At 45.1% G+C, this 16875-nt stretch overlaps 1 protein-coding gene across 6 annotated transcripts in view; it reads right to left on the bottom strand.

Moving 5' to 3' along the window:
• AMPD2 (adenosine monophosphate deaminase 2) overlaps positions 1 to 16875 on the bottom strand; it is a 49290-nt gene continuing 32415 nt past the window's right edge. For all 6 annotated transcript variants that reach the window (XM_083509459.1, XM_083509461.1, XM_083509458.1 and 3 more), the window contains 11 exons: positions 15417 to 15506; positions 14660 to 14789; positions 13845 to 14039; positions 13568 to 13699; positions 12585 to 12748; positions 9138 to 9264; positions 8510 to 8673; positions 6970 to 7090; positions 6551 to 6724; positions 4604 to 4714; positions 1 to 3188 (listed from right to left, as the gene is read on the bottom strand). In XM_083509459.1, coding sequence (XP_083365585.1) covers positions 2973 to 3188; positions 4604 to 4714; positions 6551 to 6724; positions 6970 to 7090; positions 8510 to 8673; positions 9138 to 9264; positions 12585 to 12748; positions 13568 to 13699; positions 13845 to 14039; positions 14660 to 14789; positions 15417 to 15506 — 1624 coding nt within the window. In that variant the 3' untranslated portion in view covers positions 1 to 2972. The remainder of the gene's footprint in view (positions 3189 to 4603; positions 4715 to 6550; positions 6725 to 6969; positions 7091 to 8509; positions 8674 to 9137; positions 9265 to 12584; positions 12749 to 13567; positions 13700 to 13844; positions 14040 to 14659; positions 14790 to 15416; positions 15507 to 16875) is intronic.

Genomic DNA, 16875 nt, shown 5'->3' with positions numbered 1-16875 from the left:
TTACTTAAATAATCTTTAATGATGGATCATGCTCATGTTTGATAGGATTTCTAACATCACATTTCAGCACAGACAAGCAGATAGTTTATCCAAACTACGTCAAAATTATCAAGAGTGTGTGATAGGAGGATGCAGTGATTGCCAGGGGGATACGGGTTTCATCTCCATCTGACAACAAAGCAAAAACTAACATGGTGTGTGCCGCACCAGATACCAAAGAGAAGCAAGGCAGGTTGCGGCAAGGAAGGAAGGAAGGAAGGAGGGAGGGATCTGTGGGGAGGGGAGAACCCTCTTGACATAGACCAAGGTACATTCAACTCCCTGAGTCGAGATTCCGTTATCTTCACAAAGATACAGACCAAAATGCTGTGGCTCCGATCAGCAAGGCTAGCTGAAACCAAGGCAAAACACCTCCACTGCCCTCTCCGAGTACCCAAACAAAAGCACAGAAGTAGGGGAGGAAGGAAAAAAAAGGTTTCCCCCTTTCAGGCCATGGAGGTGAGATGCCAGTCATACAAAGAAAACATTTTGACCCTCTAAGAATTCTCCCTGTCACTCTTGTACACACACAAACACACGGACACAAAGGAGAACAAGTGCCTGTTTCAGAGGTAGAAGCTCAAGGGGAAATCTACCCAGTCTTGGCACACTCCATGTACTACTTAAAGCAAGGCACTGGCTGCAGTATGGATCTTCAGATTTTGGTCCACAGCAGCCTAGAGGGAGGGCTCCGCAAACTCCCTGCCCAACCTTAGAAAAAATAAAAACCCCATTTCTATTGCTGCTGCCCATCTAATATTTAGCAAATGCATTTTTCCATTGAATCAAAGCTGCTTGCAACTACAAGGTCAAAAGTGCCTTGGCAACAGCAAGGGAGAGGTGGCGCCGTGCAATCGACTCACCACCGAGAAGCCTTTTTTTGTGAGCAATGCAGACTTTGCCCGAGAGTCTGAAAGGAGTGAGCACTGTCTGAAACTGGTCTTCTACTCCAAGCGGCTGTGCTCACGAGGAATTCCTTACTGCGACTAGTTGCACACAGACTGCTAAGGGGGCCACAGAGGCCCAATATGTCAAGGATGGTGAGCTGCCCACAAGCAAGCTTGAGAAGCTATGTGATGGTGAACAGCTTGGCCAGAGATCTGTGGGGGGGGGACCCTTCTAACCGTTATGAACCTTTCACAGGACAGGACTCAAAATGGAGAGCTAGGAAAGGCACGGATCCATGTTCTTCTGCGCGTTTCCATTTTGAGTCACATGGCTTCAGCAGAAAGTATAAGTTACTGCCTGTTGCCTCCTTGAGATTCATTACCCATTTGTAATAAGCAGGAGGCATCAAAGTCAGTTCCCAGAACAGCAGCAACTTTGCTGGTGAGAAAGCTAAACTATTTCTATGGCATGTTTCCTTGCCAAATGTAGAAAGAAGATCTTGACATACATGTGACATACATGTGCAAGGGCAGACGCAAGAGGCTGTTCTCCTCAACCCAATGCAGAGGACAAAGGAGGTTGTCCACGTGGTCTATGCCCAAGCGTGGCAAGGCGTACTGAGAGCTAACGGCTCTCCCCAAGCTCAAGCAATTGGCAAGAAACTGCTCTTTGACCCAACAGGGTGGGGTTTAAAAACAACGCTATTCTAGAGCAGGGAGGAGGAGTCAGATTTTATTTGGAACAGTGATACTGAAGTGGGCACCATTTTGCTGATCTACTCCCCAAACAGCAGAAATGTTCCAAGAGAATAATACAAATATGATGCAGACACTGTTTTTTGCCCTGCTCCTGGGCTAAGGGTGGCATGTGGGGTGAGGGGAGGGCACCAGTTTAGATCAGATAAATGGATTAACACATGCAGTCTCAGTGACACTGATCCAACCAATGTTTAAGGTGTATTTTTTGGTGTTTTTTTGTTTCAAAAGGACATAAATAAAGGAATACTCAAGATGGCTGATCACAGAACGCCCATGTCACATCCATTTCAACCTTAAGGCAAAAGCCCCTGCTAGGATGGGTGTTACGGCTCCTCTTGTTACACTTAGATAAAGACATCTTTGTTACATGATTGTAGAGAAGGACAGACAAATGCTAAATATGCCAGTTACCCGGCAGGCTACTTTCTCTTTATCCTGCTGGGCTAGACTCGAAGGCCCACTATTCCCCAGCCACTCACAGTATTTTGCCTCCTAAGGCAGGGGGGTTGAGAACTGGCACTTTCCCCAAGCAAAAGACACCAGAGTTTAAGGGCTTGAGACAGAAAAGACTCTCACCACATGGCCACGGTGTGCACTGGAGGCTGCAGCACGGAAGAGCTGCGCCAACATGCTGCTCTGATAATAAAAGGCAGGGCTGCCTAACCAAAAAGAAATAGAGATAGAGAGGATGTTTTATTGGCCAATGAGAAACTCCAGCTGCCAGCAGCCAAACAGAGGACAAACAAAAATCCAACGCAGCAGAAGGCACCACCACTCTGCTCTATCCCTTGGCAGAGCCACACAAACACTCACAGCATCTCATTCCAAATACAACTGGGACACATGCTTCCATGCTGGTGCTTCATTTGGCCTCCATGCAACTGTCGCCAGGCGCCTCTAAGGTCCACTCAGCAGGTCTCTGCCACAGCCTTACTCTTTGCTGTCCAGCCTCTGCTCAAAATCAGCACTGCCAACATCTGCAGGATGCTCTTCCCCCTTTCTAGCACTCATTCTAGAGACCCCAAAAGGAATTTCTCTGACACCCCCGCCTCCATTGCCCCAGCAGGTTACCAAGTGCAAAAAAACCCCCCAACCCATTAATGCCTTTCCAGGAGATAACAGAAGATAACAAGATGCTTAAAAACCAAAACACAACAGGAAATTAAAACGGTCCATGGGGCCGGGGTGAGGCGGGTGGGTTGGTCAGGGTCTCTTCATGCTTGTAGGACAGCCCCACCTTGGCAGGCCAAGAAGGGGATGGAGGGGAGATTGTGAGCCGGCCATTCTTCAGCGAGCATCCAGGCTGGAGCTCATGGTCAGAAGGTCTTCCTCCTGGATGGTCTCCAGTTCCTCCGTCTGCACAGCCTGCGTGATGAGGGTCAGTTCCTGGGAAAGTGTCTCATAGCGGTAGGCCACCCGGATGTCTGGCACGTTGGTGCGCCGGATGTCATTGCCCTCAGGACCCTCCTTGTGGTAGTTGTGCCCAAGCCACTGGCTCTTCACCTGGGCAAAGAAGAAAGAGACCAATCCATTGTTAGGACAAGCGACAACTTATGCTTTTCCACTGTGCCATTCAACTCCATGGTAACATCCTGTGCCCATGAGCACTTTAATCAAGGCTAGCACCAAGCATAAAATCCCAGGATACCTTTGTCTGTCTTTAAGCAATCTGTAAAAAAAGAAACCTTAGAAAACAAAGCCCTGTGGAAGCTGTAAAGAGCTGGCAACAAAACTGAGCCTACGTCTGGGCTGCTAGGATAATGGGCTACATCTCCATAGTTTCTCATCAAGGCTACAATGCATCTTTTGCAAAAGAAAAGAAAGGCAGCTACATTTATGGTTCTCTATACCCTAAGAGAGAACTTATCCTCTGAGTGCCATTCCTTATGAGGCCAAAATGGCACCTTCCACCTACCAAAGACAGGTTATCAGCAGACCTGGGGGTGAAATGTCAATGTTTTGCAGAAGTACAAACCCGAATGGGTAATGCAAGAATAAAAACAGCTGATTAAGGACTGAACATGCTCAATGAGCACAGAATAGCGACTGACTACTGGGTGGATGGGCAGAACTTGAAAATCGGGGGGAAATGGAATGGAGCACCCTTGAAAATGGCAGGAATCCTGAACAGGAACACTCCAAGGTGCAACAATTCCTTATATTGCAAAAGTAGGACGTCTTTGTGCAGACATCTCAAAACCTAACAAGGGCAGAGGAGGAGACAGATTAGAACTACTCTTTGATTCCCGCCTCCTCAAATCCCACAGGGGCAGAAAATGTGAGCTGCTCTCAGCTGGCCTGGACTGGAAGAAGAATCCTTTTGGTAAGGAGGGGGACTTCTTTCACATAAAAGGACTGCAGTGGTATTGAGTTGGGAGAAATTGAGCTCAAGAGGCCACAGGCCACAGGGACAGCATTATCCAAAATCAATTCCCTCTCCCATCCACCAGGGTCTTATTGGCAACCAGGAGGACAGATCCTTCATTACTTAAACTTAAAGGGTCACAAAGTCCGGAGAGGAGCAAGGAGGCTACAGAATATCCACCTCATGACACAACTCCTTCTGAACTTAATTTCTCCCCTTTCAGAAGTGGTCATGCTGCAGAAAAGGCCACAGAGTGGAAGGAATTGGGCTGAGAAGAGACCCTCTGGGCCTGATCCCAGCCACTGCCTTTCACAGAGCCCAGTTGTCACATGACAAATACAAAGATCTTCAGCTGGAGCCTGTTCATGTTTGTGTAAAGGCACAGCTGGGCAGGAGGCAGTTCTAAACTGATCTTAAATTTCCAAAGCTGGAGACATCAGGCCATGAATCGATACGGAAGGGAGTTGCTGGGGTATTCTTGTGTACTGTATTCTCTGAGAGGTTAGGGAACAAATGCAACCTCTTTTCAAGAGGGAAAAAGATGTAGCCTTACCTTGTGGGAGAAGCCACTCATGAGCACACTGTTGCGTGCAAGTTCGCACATATCACAGGAGCTGAGCTTCCAAACCTGTGTGGCGATGCTGTACTCTTCCATCAGGGGTTCCTGTAAGAGATGGTTTTGTCAGTCAGGCTGCATCATGGACTATATTGCAGATGAGAACATACAGTGGCCCCAACAAAGTAGGACTTTGAGGCAGGTGTCTAGGGTCCCACTCAGAAGAACAAGCAGGAGGGTCCCCCAATGAAGCAGGGCTGTCTGGCATTTGAAAGCAGCGAAGTTATACACATTGTCTTCAAAAAAGGGCACCTCCACATAAACTCCAGAGTCTAAAGTAACCTACTTGCACCCTCTGTTTGGATATAAAGAGCATTAAGACATGCCACTGAGCTAGGTTTGGAGATTCTGGTGCACACTGGATCGGACGGGTAGGAGTGTGAGATTTATGAGATCATGGGGCATATTCTGGCTACCCTACCGCAATTTCTCTGTACTAGACAATTAGGAGAACAGCATGTACTAGGAAAATTAGGACAACGGCATGCGGAGAACATAGCTGAAAAGATGGAGACAGCTGAAGCAACATCTCCTGTAAATACAGTTCAGTTGTAACCCTGGCCTGGCCTTCCGCTACTATCCCTCCAGGCTGAAGCAAGCTCAACACTACAGGCTGACTACTACGTTCTTGCTCTGACAGCTGTAGTGGACAGGCATCTGTCCAGACAACTGAACAGTCACTAGGTGGCAGCATTCATGCTGACTTGTTGAGAGGAACTTACTCTGTGCTTGCACAAGCAGAAAAGGAATTAAGAGGAAAATCTGCCTACAAAGTGGAACCCAAGAAATGTACATATATGACCAAAATGGAGACAGAATATGATTCCCACCCCCCTCCAGCCAAGAACAGTTGCTAAAGTTACTTCTGAAGTCTTCCACAAGGTCCCAGCCCTCAGCTCCAAGCTCTATAAGCGTCTGCCATGCAGAAAAGACATCTAACTGACTGCTATCGATACATCTGGCTAGGTAGGAAGGTGAAATGTAGGGCTTCTCCAAGGTAGCTTGCTCTGAAATGCTACCCATTCCATATGTAGGCGAGCTGGCAGATGAAGTGGAGGAGATTCAGTGCATGGATGAGGTATTTGGAGAAGGGCTTTGGCACTTCTTAGGCACTAGGGGATGTATTGGGGCATGCCAAACCTCTGCAAAAAGGCCTAGGCTCTACGTGAACTGAGATGTAACTTATCAGAAACATTCAAGCAGATTTTAAACTGATGCTCCTAGGGAAAAGCCAACAGGAGCTGGGAAGCATCTGCTTCAGGGTGAGGGTGAAAATGTTTCTGAGCATCCAAGTTAGTAGAATTAAGCAACAAGCACAGGACAGGATGGGAGAAGCAGCCAAAGGACCTCAGGGGGAAACGGAAGAAATGTGATAATGCTGTGAGAGCTTCCAAGCCAAGTTAGGGGTTGTGGTGGGGGAAGGAACTGGAATGCTTGCCGCTAAAAGGAGAAGATTGCTATAGTGGGCATAACAGAAGCTTAGTGGAATGGAAAGGACCCGACCAATGGATTAAAGGTACAAGAAAGGAGATTCCAATTATACATTAGGAAGGACATTCTGACACTAATTGCTGTTCGACAGTAGAGCACACTGCCCTGGAAGGTGGTACTTTAATCATGGCCATCTGTCAGGGATGCTTTCGTTGTGATTTCTCCATTGAAGGGGGTTGGACTGGGGGTACCTTCCAACTCTAATTCTTTGAAAAGAACCAGTGGAATACAGATTACCTCTGCATACAAAACTTTACAAGAAGGAAAGGCTTGTCAAAAAAGCATTTTTGGTTTGTTTTTTTTTGCAAGGTCAGAAGTTACATGAGACAGGTAAATGGATGCCATCTGCCACAGGGTCATGGCCTCACTTGGCCTCCGCGACATCACACTCACCTTAGTGAAGTGGAACTGCAGTGGGTCATCTGTGGACAGGGAGACCATGAGGCCCCGAGAGAGGTACTCTGGCAGAGGGTTTCGATGGTAGCTTAAGAAGAGGCTGTTATTGCTGAGTGGGGACATGGCAATGCCAATCTGGGCCAGGTAGTAGAGGTACTGCAGCACAGGTGCCTACGGAAGAAATGCAGGGTTAGGAGGTGGGCAGCACATCTGGGGAGTGTTGAGCTTCGTCAAATCCTTGGCTCAGAAGGGAATAGCAGCAATACCCAGGATGTGCTTCCTTCAACGAGTTCAGGAGGCTCATGAGATGCCAGGGACTGAAGCTGGAGGCTTCTGCATGTGCTCTGCCACCGAGTTTGCACATGGGCGCCCACGCTCGTTTCCCAAGTGTGCCCCCCTCCCCTTCTTACTCTCACCTTGCGGAGCAGGAGGCCATGTGATATGTTCTCAGACAGCATGAAACCAGATACCAGATGGTGGATGGGCCCTGCCTCTCCACAGTGGGGGCGCAGCACAAAGGTGTGAAAGCCTCTCTTCCTAGGGAACCAGCAGCAAAACACACAGTTCAGTGTCACTTTATAGTGCCTTCATTTTATCTGCCTATTTATTACATTTATATCCTCCCCAGGGAGCCCAGGGTGACAAACAACAAGTGATAAAACAATAAAAACAATTTTAAAACTATTCCAACACAGATGCAGGTTAGGACCAACCTCAACTTAAAAGGCTTTTTGAAGGAGGATGGTCTTCAATAGATGCCTAAAAAGACAACGGAAATGGAACCTGTCCAGTGTACATGGGGAGGGAATCCAAAGTGTAGGTGCAACAACACAAAACTCCCAATTCCTATATTGTGCGGACTTCCTGATAAAATCGCATCTTGCAGCAGGCCCTCAGCTGCAGAACAAATTGATTGACTGGGTATATAAGGAGTGAAGTGATCTTTCAGGTATCCTGCTCCAAAGCTCTAAAGGGCTTTATGCACCAAGACCGGCATCTTGAACTTGGTAGGTAACTAGTGTCTTTCTTTTCTTTTTCCCCAATTTTTTTTTATTGATTTTCCAAGATTTTTAAACAAACAAACAAACAAACACCTTAACTGTACTTAATCCAATCTTAGTAACATTGTTAAGTGACTTCCTCAAATCCCCCCTAGCTGAATTTCAGTGTATTTCATTGTAACAGTTTTCCAAAACCAATTTTCTCATAAAATTAACTTAATCACTTAACATCTTTCTTTCTTTTCATTTTAACTTTAAACATGTTATTCTCTAACATCACATATTTCAATCCTAGGCCTATCTGGTATTTGCAAGTTTTTCCAATTAAGTTATCTTAGCATATTTAACTAAATAGTCTTTGAATTTCATCCATTACTGGCAGCAGTGTCTTTCTGTGGGAGGAGTAGGCGATGAGCCGTTAGAATGAGAAGTGGAATGGGAACCGGGATCCAACCAACAGCATCAAAGATGTGAAGCTAACGCAAAACCCAGCAGCCACCTCCAAGGACTCTGTGCACCTGCTTATCTAATAGGGCACAGTGCTGCATGATCTGTCAGCAGGCACCCAGTCTTTGCTCAGAAGGTTGAGCAAAGAGCCTTAAAGGGACAGGACTAGGGAACCTCAGGCCTCTAGAACTCTCTGTTCAGCTCTGGGGGCTCTGCTCAGGTCACACTGCTTACTGGCGCTCTTTGACGTAGGCAGGAATGGATGCTTCTCTGGATGGAGAACAGAGACGGGCATGCAGGGGCAGAAACCAGCCTACTGTACAAAGGCAAAACCCGCTTTTGCCTCTAGCCTCACCCACCACAGACATGTGGATGCCAAAAGAGAATGTGGCCCTTGGGCTGTAAAGGTTCCCCACTTTTGCCTTTGGAGCTAGAAGGGACAGGAGTACCATTCTGGAGTCTCATCCATGTATACTGGGGGGTGGGAGGTAAGAAGAGAGCCTCCTACCTGCGCAGGTGATTCAGAACCACCATGTTAGCATATGTGTAGTAAAGGTAGTAGGAATAGGGTGGGTTGTCCTCCTCCACCCAGTTCCCAGGCAAGGGGCTGTCTAAGTTGAAGATGTGGTGCTCTGGCTTTGATTCGTCATCCACGCTGTCAAATCCATCCACCTGCCCATCAAGAAGCCGAGGGAAAGGAAGGAGAGAGACAGAGAGTGAGGATGAGATGGTCCCACTTATCTAAGGATTTTCTGCTCCATGCAGAAAACTAAGGATTTTTCTGAATCCTCTCGCTTCATGCAGAAAACCTGCTATACAGGTGCTTAAGGAGATGCTCATCCTCAAGAGCCTTCTCTGAGAAAGCAGAGGCAAGTCTGTTTCATAGCTAAGACCGAAATGCTAAGACTGAAGGTTCAAATGGCTTAAGATCTGGCGTAAAGCCATTTCCAACCAAGCCAAAGTCAGTCCCCCAAGACTGGGTGCCCAAGACAAGGGGCACCCAAGCCCCACATATAAAAACATAATCCAAAGGTATAGCTATCCCTTTAGCCTGTTCCAAATCTAGAGACCTCGCCAGTCTTCCCCTTAGGAAGCCACACCAGATCAGCCAGCCTTTTTTTAGTGGCAGAACTTACGTGCTCCAAGAAGAGGTGCAGCTCTGGGTGGCTGGCAGGGTGGATCGTAGCTTCGAAGAGGGGCAAGAAGATGTTCTCCAGCATCTCCTGGAAGTTGGCCAGCTGCTTCTTTGTCTTGTACACATCGCTGTCGGAAGCAGAGATACACGGAGGGCATAGTTGTCATTCACAGAAGCTTAAGACACAGGCCTTTCCAGAAATCTCCATATTCTGCAGTTCACCAGAGGGTTATCACTTGCAGGGGCTGCGTGAGCCACTCCACATGCCATTTGGCCAGAGTAAGACCTAAGGCAGTATTGTGACCCTAGTTCAAATCTCACCTCTGCCATAAATCTGTTAGGTGGCCTTAGGTGAGCCACACCCTCTTAATCCCAAACCACACCACACCTCCCCCATTTGCAATATGGGGATCACAGTTCTGAGCTCCACTGATTAGAATGGCATATTTAAGAAAAGAAAGGACATTTGAAAAAACGGCTATAAATTTATGACTGTGGAACTAGTCTAGATGGTTTTGATACTACAATAAACCACTTAGAAAAATCCAAAGCAATCGCTGGAAGCTACTTAGAAGAGGAATTTAAAATCACTGGAGTTAGCAGAAAATTTAAAACAACAGAGCCATTTGAATATTCAAATAGTAACATTTGACCTAAAGAATTTGACTGTTTGGGACATAAAGAAGCATGTTGTGGCCTGGACACACAAGATGATCTCTTACCACATCTGTCCTGTAATCAAGTGCGGAGCAAGCTAGGACTGAAACTGTATAATTAACAGCTACATTCTCAGAGTTTGCCAACAGCTTCAGGGACTGTTAGGCAATGGTCTTAAGAATGTGATCCGAAACACAAGCTTGCAAAAACTTGATCCAAAATATATCCTTGCAAAAAAAGGGGGGGCATGATCATAAGCATTAGTGTATCTCTCCCCAATTCATTGCTTTGGTTAAAACATGATGGTATACTATGTATCTTCTCCTTTCTTTGGTGGGGCAGGCTGCTTGTTAAATATTGTAACAGATTTCTTCTCTTTTCTTCCTTGTGGACAACAACTCTTTTTTAGGACAATAACATTATGTATTAGGATAATAACATTATGTATTTATGTAAATATTAATGTATGGAATTGAAACTGATTACAGTTAGTGATCTATATTATATCTTTTTATTAAACTTTCAATTGAAATTCTCTTAATATATATTTTTAAATAAAAATGAAAAACAAAACAACTATTGTTTAGGAACAAGTGTTTGCTGACCGCCCCCCAGTATTTCAAGAATACCTCATTACAAAATGCTGAACTTTCTCCTGCCCTAATATCAACTTAGAATACAGACTCTACTAAACAGGGTTGTAGGGATAACCAAGATAATGTATGTGAAATACTTTGGGCACCCTACAGCAATACACAAATTCTAAGTATCATCATCGACTTCCAAAGCAGCATTTGCATGACTTCCTGTTATCTTTAATCCATCAGAACACAGGAAACTTCTTTATAATACATCAGACTAGTTGCCCATCTAGCCCATTATTATATCCTCTGATCAGCAGCTGCAGCGCTCCAGAGCAGAGAGTGGCCTGCTACCTAATCATTTTATTTAGAGGTGCTTGGGGTTGAAGCTGCCTTATTCCAAGCCAGACTCTTGGTCCATCTAGCTCAGTACTGTCTACACTGACTGGCAGCATCTCTCCAGGGTTTCACACAGGGATTTCTCTCAGCATTACCTGGAGATACTGTAGATATAACCCTGGCCCTTTTACATGTCAAAGCAGTTGCTCTACCACTGAACCCCAAGAATGTTGGGCTTGCTTCCCTTTCATAGCTTTCTTTTTAGAAAACCCCAGCTTATTCTAGTCTCTCTGCACAATTTAAGAAACTCAGCATGTTGCACTCCTCAGGTGCCCACCAGGCCCCTGTTCTTTGCATTGTCACCTGAAAGATCGCTGGCGCACTCACTCTGTTGCTCTGTTCAGACAGGGAGGCTTTTCATCCACTTCCCCCAGCCAGCGAAACAGGTGTTCAGCTTAGAATGTGCAACCCTATCTGAAGGGCTTGCAAGCTGTGTTGATAGTGTAGCTGAGCAGCTAAGCTTTGAGTGCGCTCTCCTGCTAAGCTAGGATTACAAGCAAGCACAGCTAAAGCCCCAAGCACAGATCCATCAAAACAAAGTCCTCCGAGTTCCTCGTCAATTTAGCTTTATCCATCAGTCAAACATGCAAAAAAGAAAATTATGGGCACCAGCTAAGGAATAAATGGACGTAGTTATATGATGCGTAGCCCACTTTTCCTCCATTAAAGCAGCTTGGCAGCTTTGTTTACTGTGCCTTAAACCATAAATTAAGAGGGTGGGAGGGAGCAGAAAATACTAACACCATATCAGAGAAGCAACAGGAAAGTAATGGTAAGAGCAGCTGCAATATAAGGTGCGTTTGCTGGCCAATCACATCCATGGCTACACAGAGTTAAGGAAGGACCTGGCGGGGGCTGCAAGAAGAGAGCAAGCTGGGAACCAAGGGAAGGAGCCAAAGGGAGAGACCTAACTTAGCAGGGAAGGAAGCAGGCAGAGGAGGAGAGAACAGGAAGCAAAGTGGACTTTGATAAGCTGGGAGAACAAAGGCAGAAACTGCCACCTGCATGAGAGCAGTTAACTGACATTATTGATTTATTCATTCAAGAAATTTGCTGTTGCCAGGCAACCAGTGGCAGCTTGTTCATTTACTGGCGTTGTTAAGTAATCTGCTAATTTTATGAGGTGGTGTTTTGTTTTTTTTAATCAGTCCTACTGAATTCCGTGCAAGTAAGTGCATGTAAGATTGCTGCTTTGGAGACCTTGCCTAAAGAATACCTGCTCAGGCAGCACAGTTGTCACTATTCTTTTATAAACACAAAATAAAAGGGGCAAGATGTGTGGGCTTTATAAAGAGGCTTCTCCACAATCTGGGTGCCAAAACAGCAGAGGAAAAGAACCTCATGCAGGTGCCTATGAGAGATCAGGGATTTTCTGCTGTTGTTTTGGTACCCAGATTGCTTTGCGGGTGAGGGAAAGGTGCAGAAACAAGAGCCGCAGGAGCAAGATTCTGCTTACGGAACAAGCTTTCCCAACTTTTCCATTTCAGATTCCACCTTAACTCCTGGGGTAGCTATTGCCTAGTTCGCAATACAACATCTGCAGGGGTGTCCAAACCCCCCAATCCCACCAGCACAACAGATTCTACCTCTCTAGCCCTCGCAAAGCCCTTTCTAAGAATCTCAGCAGCTTGCTACACTTTGCTAAAATAGAAAATGGAGTTATGTTTCTCCTCCATATGACTAGGAAAAAATACTGCGATCAATTCAAGCCACACAAGGTAGCACAGCGGAGTACCCGTCGCTTGGAGGCTGTTTCCCCTGCCAAAGGTTGGCTCCCCTTCCTGGAATAACACAGGGGGAGTGGCACTCACAAGAGGCGAGGCACCTGCACCAGCCAGCGCACATTGTTGGAGTGCACTTTGTGAGCCACAGCCCACTTGGCCAGCTTGTCCCACTCGTCACGGGCTCGGCCATAGATGGAGAGCCTTAGCTCCGCATTCTGATACTTGCTCTCTTCCAGATCAGACATCACCTCCTGCCAGGAGAGAGAGAGAGAAAGGGCTTGTCAGCAAAGGAGCCTCATCAAAGACATCAAAGACTAACCTCATTTGCTACAGAAACACTCTCATGTTTTTGCAGAATGAAACGCATTACAAAGGCAATCCAGCGCTTGGACACCTTATACCTTCTTTGCAGGGTAGAATAATTTATCTGCCTGCAATTGATTGCTTGGGCTTCACATGTGCTCTTTGAGACAGCCCCTATTGTCTCAAAATTGACTGCTCTCTTTGCCCTATTTTTTATCCCCAGACAGGTGCATTGTTATTCCTAATATTCTAGAAAGCAGACAGAGAGTGAAGAAGATCTTGAAACTTAGAATCTTGTCTGCCTTTCATATTCTCCTGGGAAACCTGCAAGCCCAAAGTGTGATGAAGAGAAGAAATCATACTGTGCCTTCCCCTTCCTTCCTCAAGTATGGAAGCTGGCACCAGACAGATTTTGACAGCCCAAGAATGGATGCTCTCCTTAAAAAGCTACGTTTCAAGGCCTCAAGTCTGAGGGCAAAGTTTGCAAAAAAGCAATACTTAATCTGGGGGAAACTCAGAAACCAGGAGGGCTGAAGTGGGCTGCTAGTAGTCAAGAAATCTCAACTGCCCAGTATGGTTCCCTTTTATCTGCCCCATTCTCCTGGTTCACTAGATGCCCTAACTCAATTTGAATGCTCCTCCCAAGTTTTAAAACCACACACAAGGCAAGAATAGGGATACAGAGTTTGGATAGCTTATTCAGCACTCTGGCAATAAGTAGAAGCTCCTGGGTACACAACTAAGGAAAGATCAAGCAATCTGCTTACCTTGATGATATGGGCAAAGTATTTTCCAGAGACTCTGTTGTCTGTCTTGATGAAAATCTCCCGCAACACAGACTCGCCTATGGGGTTATATTTGGCATTGAACTTGTCAAAGCGATGGAAGGTGTTACGATCCTATTAGAAAAGGCAGCAACAAAGATTGTTGTAATTAAGTAACCATGAAGACAAAAGACTGCAATTCTCTTCGTCCCCATTTGGCAAACTGCAAATGACTATATAAGGCCTGTAATAACGTTGTGAAGGCTCTTATTTGACATACCGCATGGACATCAAGCGTGTCTACGCTGAGATCATAAGCTGTGAGATTCATGGTCTCAAAGACCTCCTTTAGAGTTTGCTCCTTGCCCTTCTCCACATGCACAATCTCCTCCAGGTGCTTCTTCATAGCCCGCTTGATGAAGCGCAACAGATGCTTCTGGTTCATGCAGGATGATGCATGGATATGCGTGTCCACCTGCTCAAGAGATCAGTGGTTAAGAATGCGGGCCAGGAAGCCCAGAGCTCAAATCTGACCTTGGCCATTGACCCACCAGCTGGCTTTAGGGAGATCCATTATCTCTAAGCTCCAATCCCTAACCTTAAAACACGGGCAACTCCCATCAGCCCTCATCACTGGCAACACTGGCTGGAATTGATGGGAACATGAGTCCAAACTATCTGGATGGTCATAGGCTTCCCACCTGTTTTAAGGACTAAAATAAAATTTAAAAATATATCTGTATATAAATGCTTATTATTCAGCCACCATGACACTTCTTGCCACTATGGTTGCCTGGAAGACCCTCAAATGGGCAGGGAACCATTTGTCAGGCCATCTAAGGAAGCAGGGTGCCAAAACAAGCCTTTGAAAGAGAGTGCCTGTTTATTAAGAGGTACCAATGGAGAAGGGCCCACGTCTCCATCAGACTTGCTGTTCCTTCCTTTGGCATTGCAGAGGCCAAGCAGTTTGGGCTGTAGCGACTGAGCATTCTGCAGTAACGGCTGGGGTTCCCAAGAGTCCAGTTACGTGTGGTACAAGCATTCTTTGTAATGAAAACTACAGGCACATACTCCTGAAACACAGAATGTCGGTACCTTCCGGATATTGTAGAAATCGCGGTGCGGAACCCTCTTCTGAGCTGCCAGTTCTTTCATCTCATTGAGCAGGACGTGCATCTGGAACTTTGAACTCAGGTACTGCAAGCGTCTGTAGCAGAAGGATTTTCTGGCCAAACATTAGAAAGGAGGTTTAGTTCACCACACCAAAATCAGACCTTCACCTTCTCAACATAGTAGCCAGCACTGTAAATCATGAAAACCTAATTCGGGGTTTAAATCTATGCTTGCAGAAGGCTCAGGCTAGTGCATTTGTCATTTCTAATGTGGTCTGGGTGGGTGGGTAATTACCAAAGACATAAGGGAGCGAATTGTAAGGAATTCCATAACATCAGAATACATTGCCATGCGAGGTGAGGTCCATATTCCAGCCAGCTCAACAAGGATCAGACATATACTGCAGAGAAATTCCAAAGCAAGCCATGTTGATCCTTACTGTAAGTTCCTGGCATCTCGTAATCAGAAGTGTATACTTACTCTCAAGTTTGACCATGAAGTTTGTACTTCAGGTTATCATGGCAAGTAGCAATCACCAGAACTACACCTCATGAATTTACTCAGGCCTTTTCCTTGAAAAAAGGGGTTTGATGCTAGTTTTCCATGATAGTTACCAGATAAGCTCACATCCACCCTGCTTGGATGTGAGCCTAACCACATTTAACTGAATTGTCATTTGCAAGAAGGAGCTTGCTCCTGCATGTAAAGATGAAAGAAATAAAAGAATGGCATCACTTACATTGGACCATTGATGATCAGAGCCATTAGGACATTCATGTCAGCAATGAACTCCTGCAGGTCAGGGTAAGGCAAGTCTAGTTCTGTGGTCCTTTAAAAAAAAAGAGAGAGAGGCAAAAGATGAAACAAGATCACAGACACAAGTAAACAAGAATCAAGAGAGCTATGTTGTCCAGATGTGTGTTTTGCATAGTTCTATGTGTAAAATGAGAGGAAAAGCCAAGATCGGCCCTGCAAATAGCACAAAACGAAGATCTCTCTCTAAAATTATTAGTTAGAACTAAAGGGGAGGAAGCTACTAAAGAAGGCGTTAGCTCAAGAGAAAATTGGCGAACAAGATGCTCAAAATATAGAATTTGGTAGTTATTACCACTGCTTCAAATTGAAATTGCCAGAATATCCAGCTGCTCACTACACCAACTCTGTTAAATCAGGTTAACTGATATTTCCATACGGAGTAGAAAATTAAGATTCCTGAGAACATTCACTTTAAAAGAAATTGTAAGGCATTAGCAGTTACTATTATGGAAATGCATTGAGAAAAACACAGATTGTTTCTGGGACAGACTCCTGTTCTTTATTGTATGTGTGCTCTTTTATTGTATGTATACTGTATTTTCCTCCCTTATCTATGCCCGTTTTCCTGCTATGTCAGTATTTAATCAAAAATCACAACTAGGGTTCAAGCTTGAGGAACTTCCATTTCATGCAAAACTATCCCATGCAAGGTTCAAGGTTTTGTCCAGGAAGTCCTGTCTAGCTGTATTATAGCGTACATTCCTTCACCTTGGTTGCTTGCAACAATTTAGCTAGGTGTCTGGAACTGGTTAATAGCTATTTTGCTAGAATATGATGTTTTTTAAATTCAGTTTTATTGTGTAGTACTCTGAATATGTAAAAAAGAAAAAGATAAAACAATAAAGTTTTCATACATTTTACTGATTTGCTTAATCTAGTTTGAAAACAGCATGTGCTGTTGGTTCAAATAACGAACAGGCCCAATTAAAATGTGGATCTGCCTTTCTGTGCTCTCAAAGCTGTGTAGGCGGTTGTCAATCACACCTTCTTCCCCAGCTCCTGTAGTATAAATATTCCCTTCTATACTTTCCAAGGGCAAATGGATACAGGGAAGAAAGCACAAGATTCAGTGATTTCAACAGTGTTCATTATCAGACATCATGTGTGCATATATTACGATTTGCATGAGAACAGTGTTTTCACAAGATGCTGCATAAGAATATGGAGCTAGACTTCCTAAAAGCTCAGGATGTCTATAGATGAATTTTCACTTTCATTAGGCAAATGCCATTTCTATAGATACTTGAGCTAAATGCATCCAAGATTCCCAGCTACAGAGAAAACAGGGAATAACTTGGCCATTTAGGTGTGGGCCATGGATAAAATCACCGTGAATGACCTCTGCTCACCTCCAAATTTTACCTGTCACTAAAGAACATATT

The sequence above is a fragment of the Podarcis liolepis genome (assembly GCF_965112155.1).
Source record: "Podarcis liolepis genome assembly, chromosome: 6".
Taxonomy (NCBI): domain Eukaryota; kingdom Metazoa; phylum Chordata; class Lepidosauria; order Squamata; family Lacertidae; genus Podarcis; species Podarcis liolepis.
Note: the sequence above shows the minus strand (reverse complement) of the source record. Positions and strands in the feature narration are given on the sequence as shown.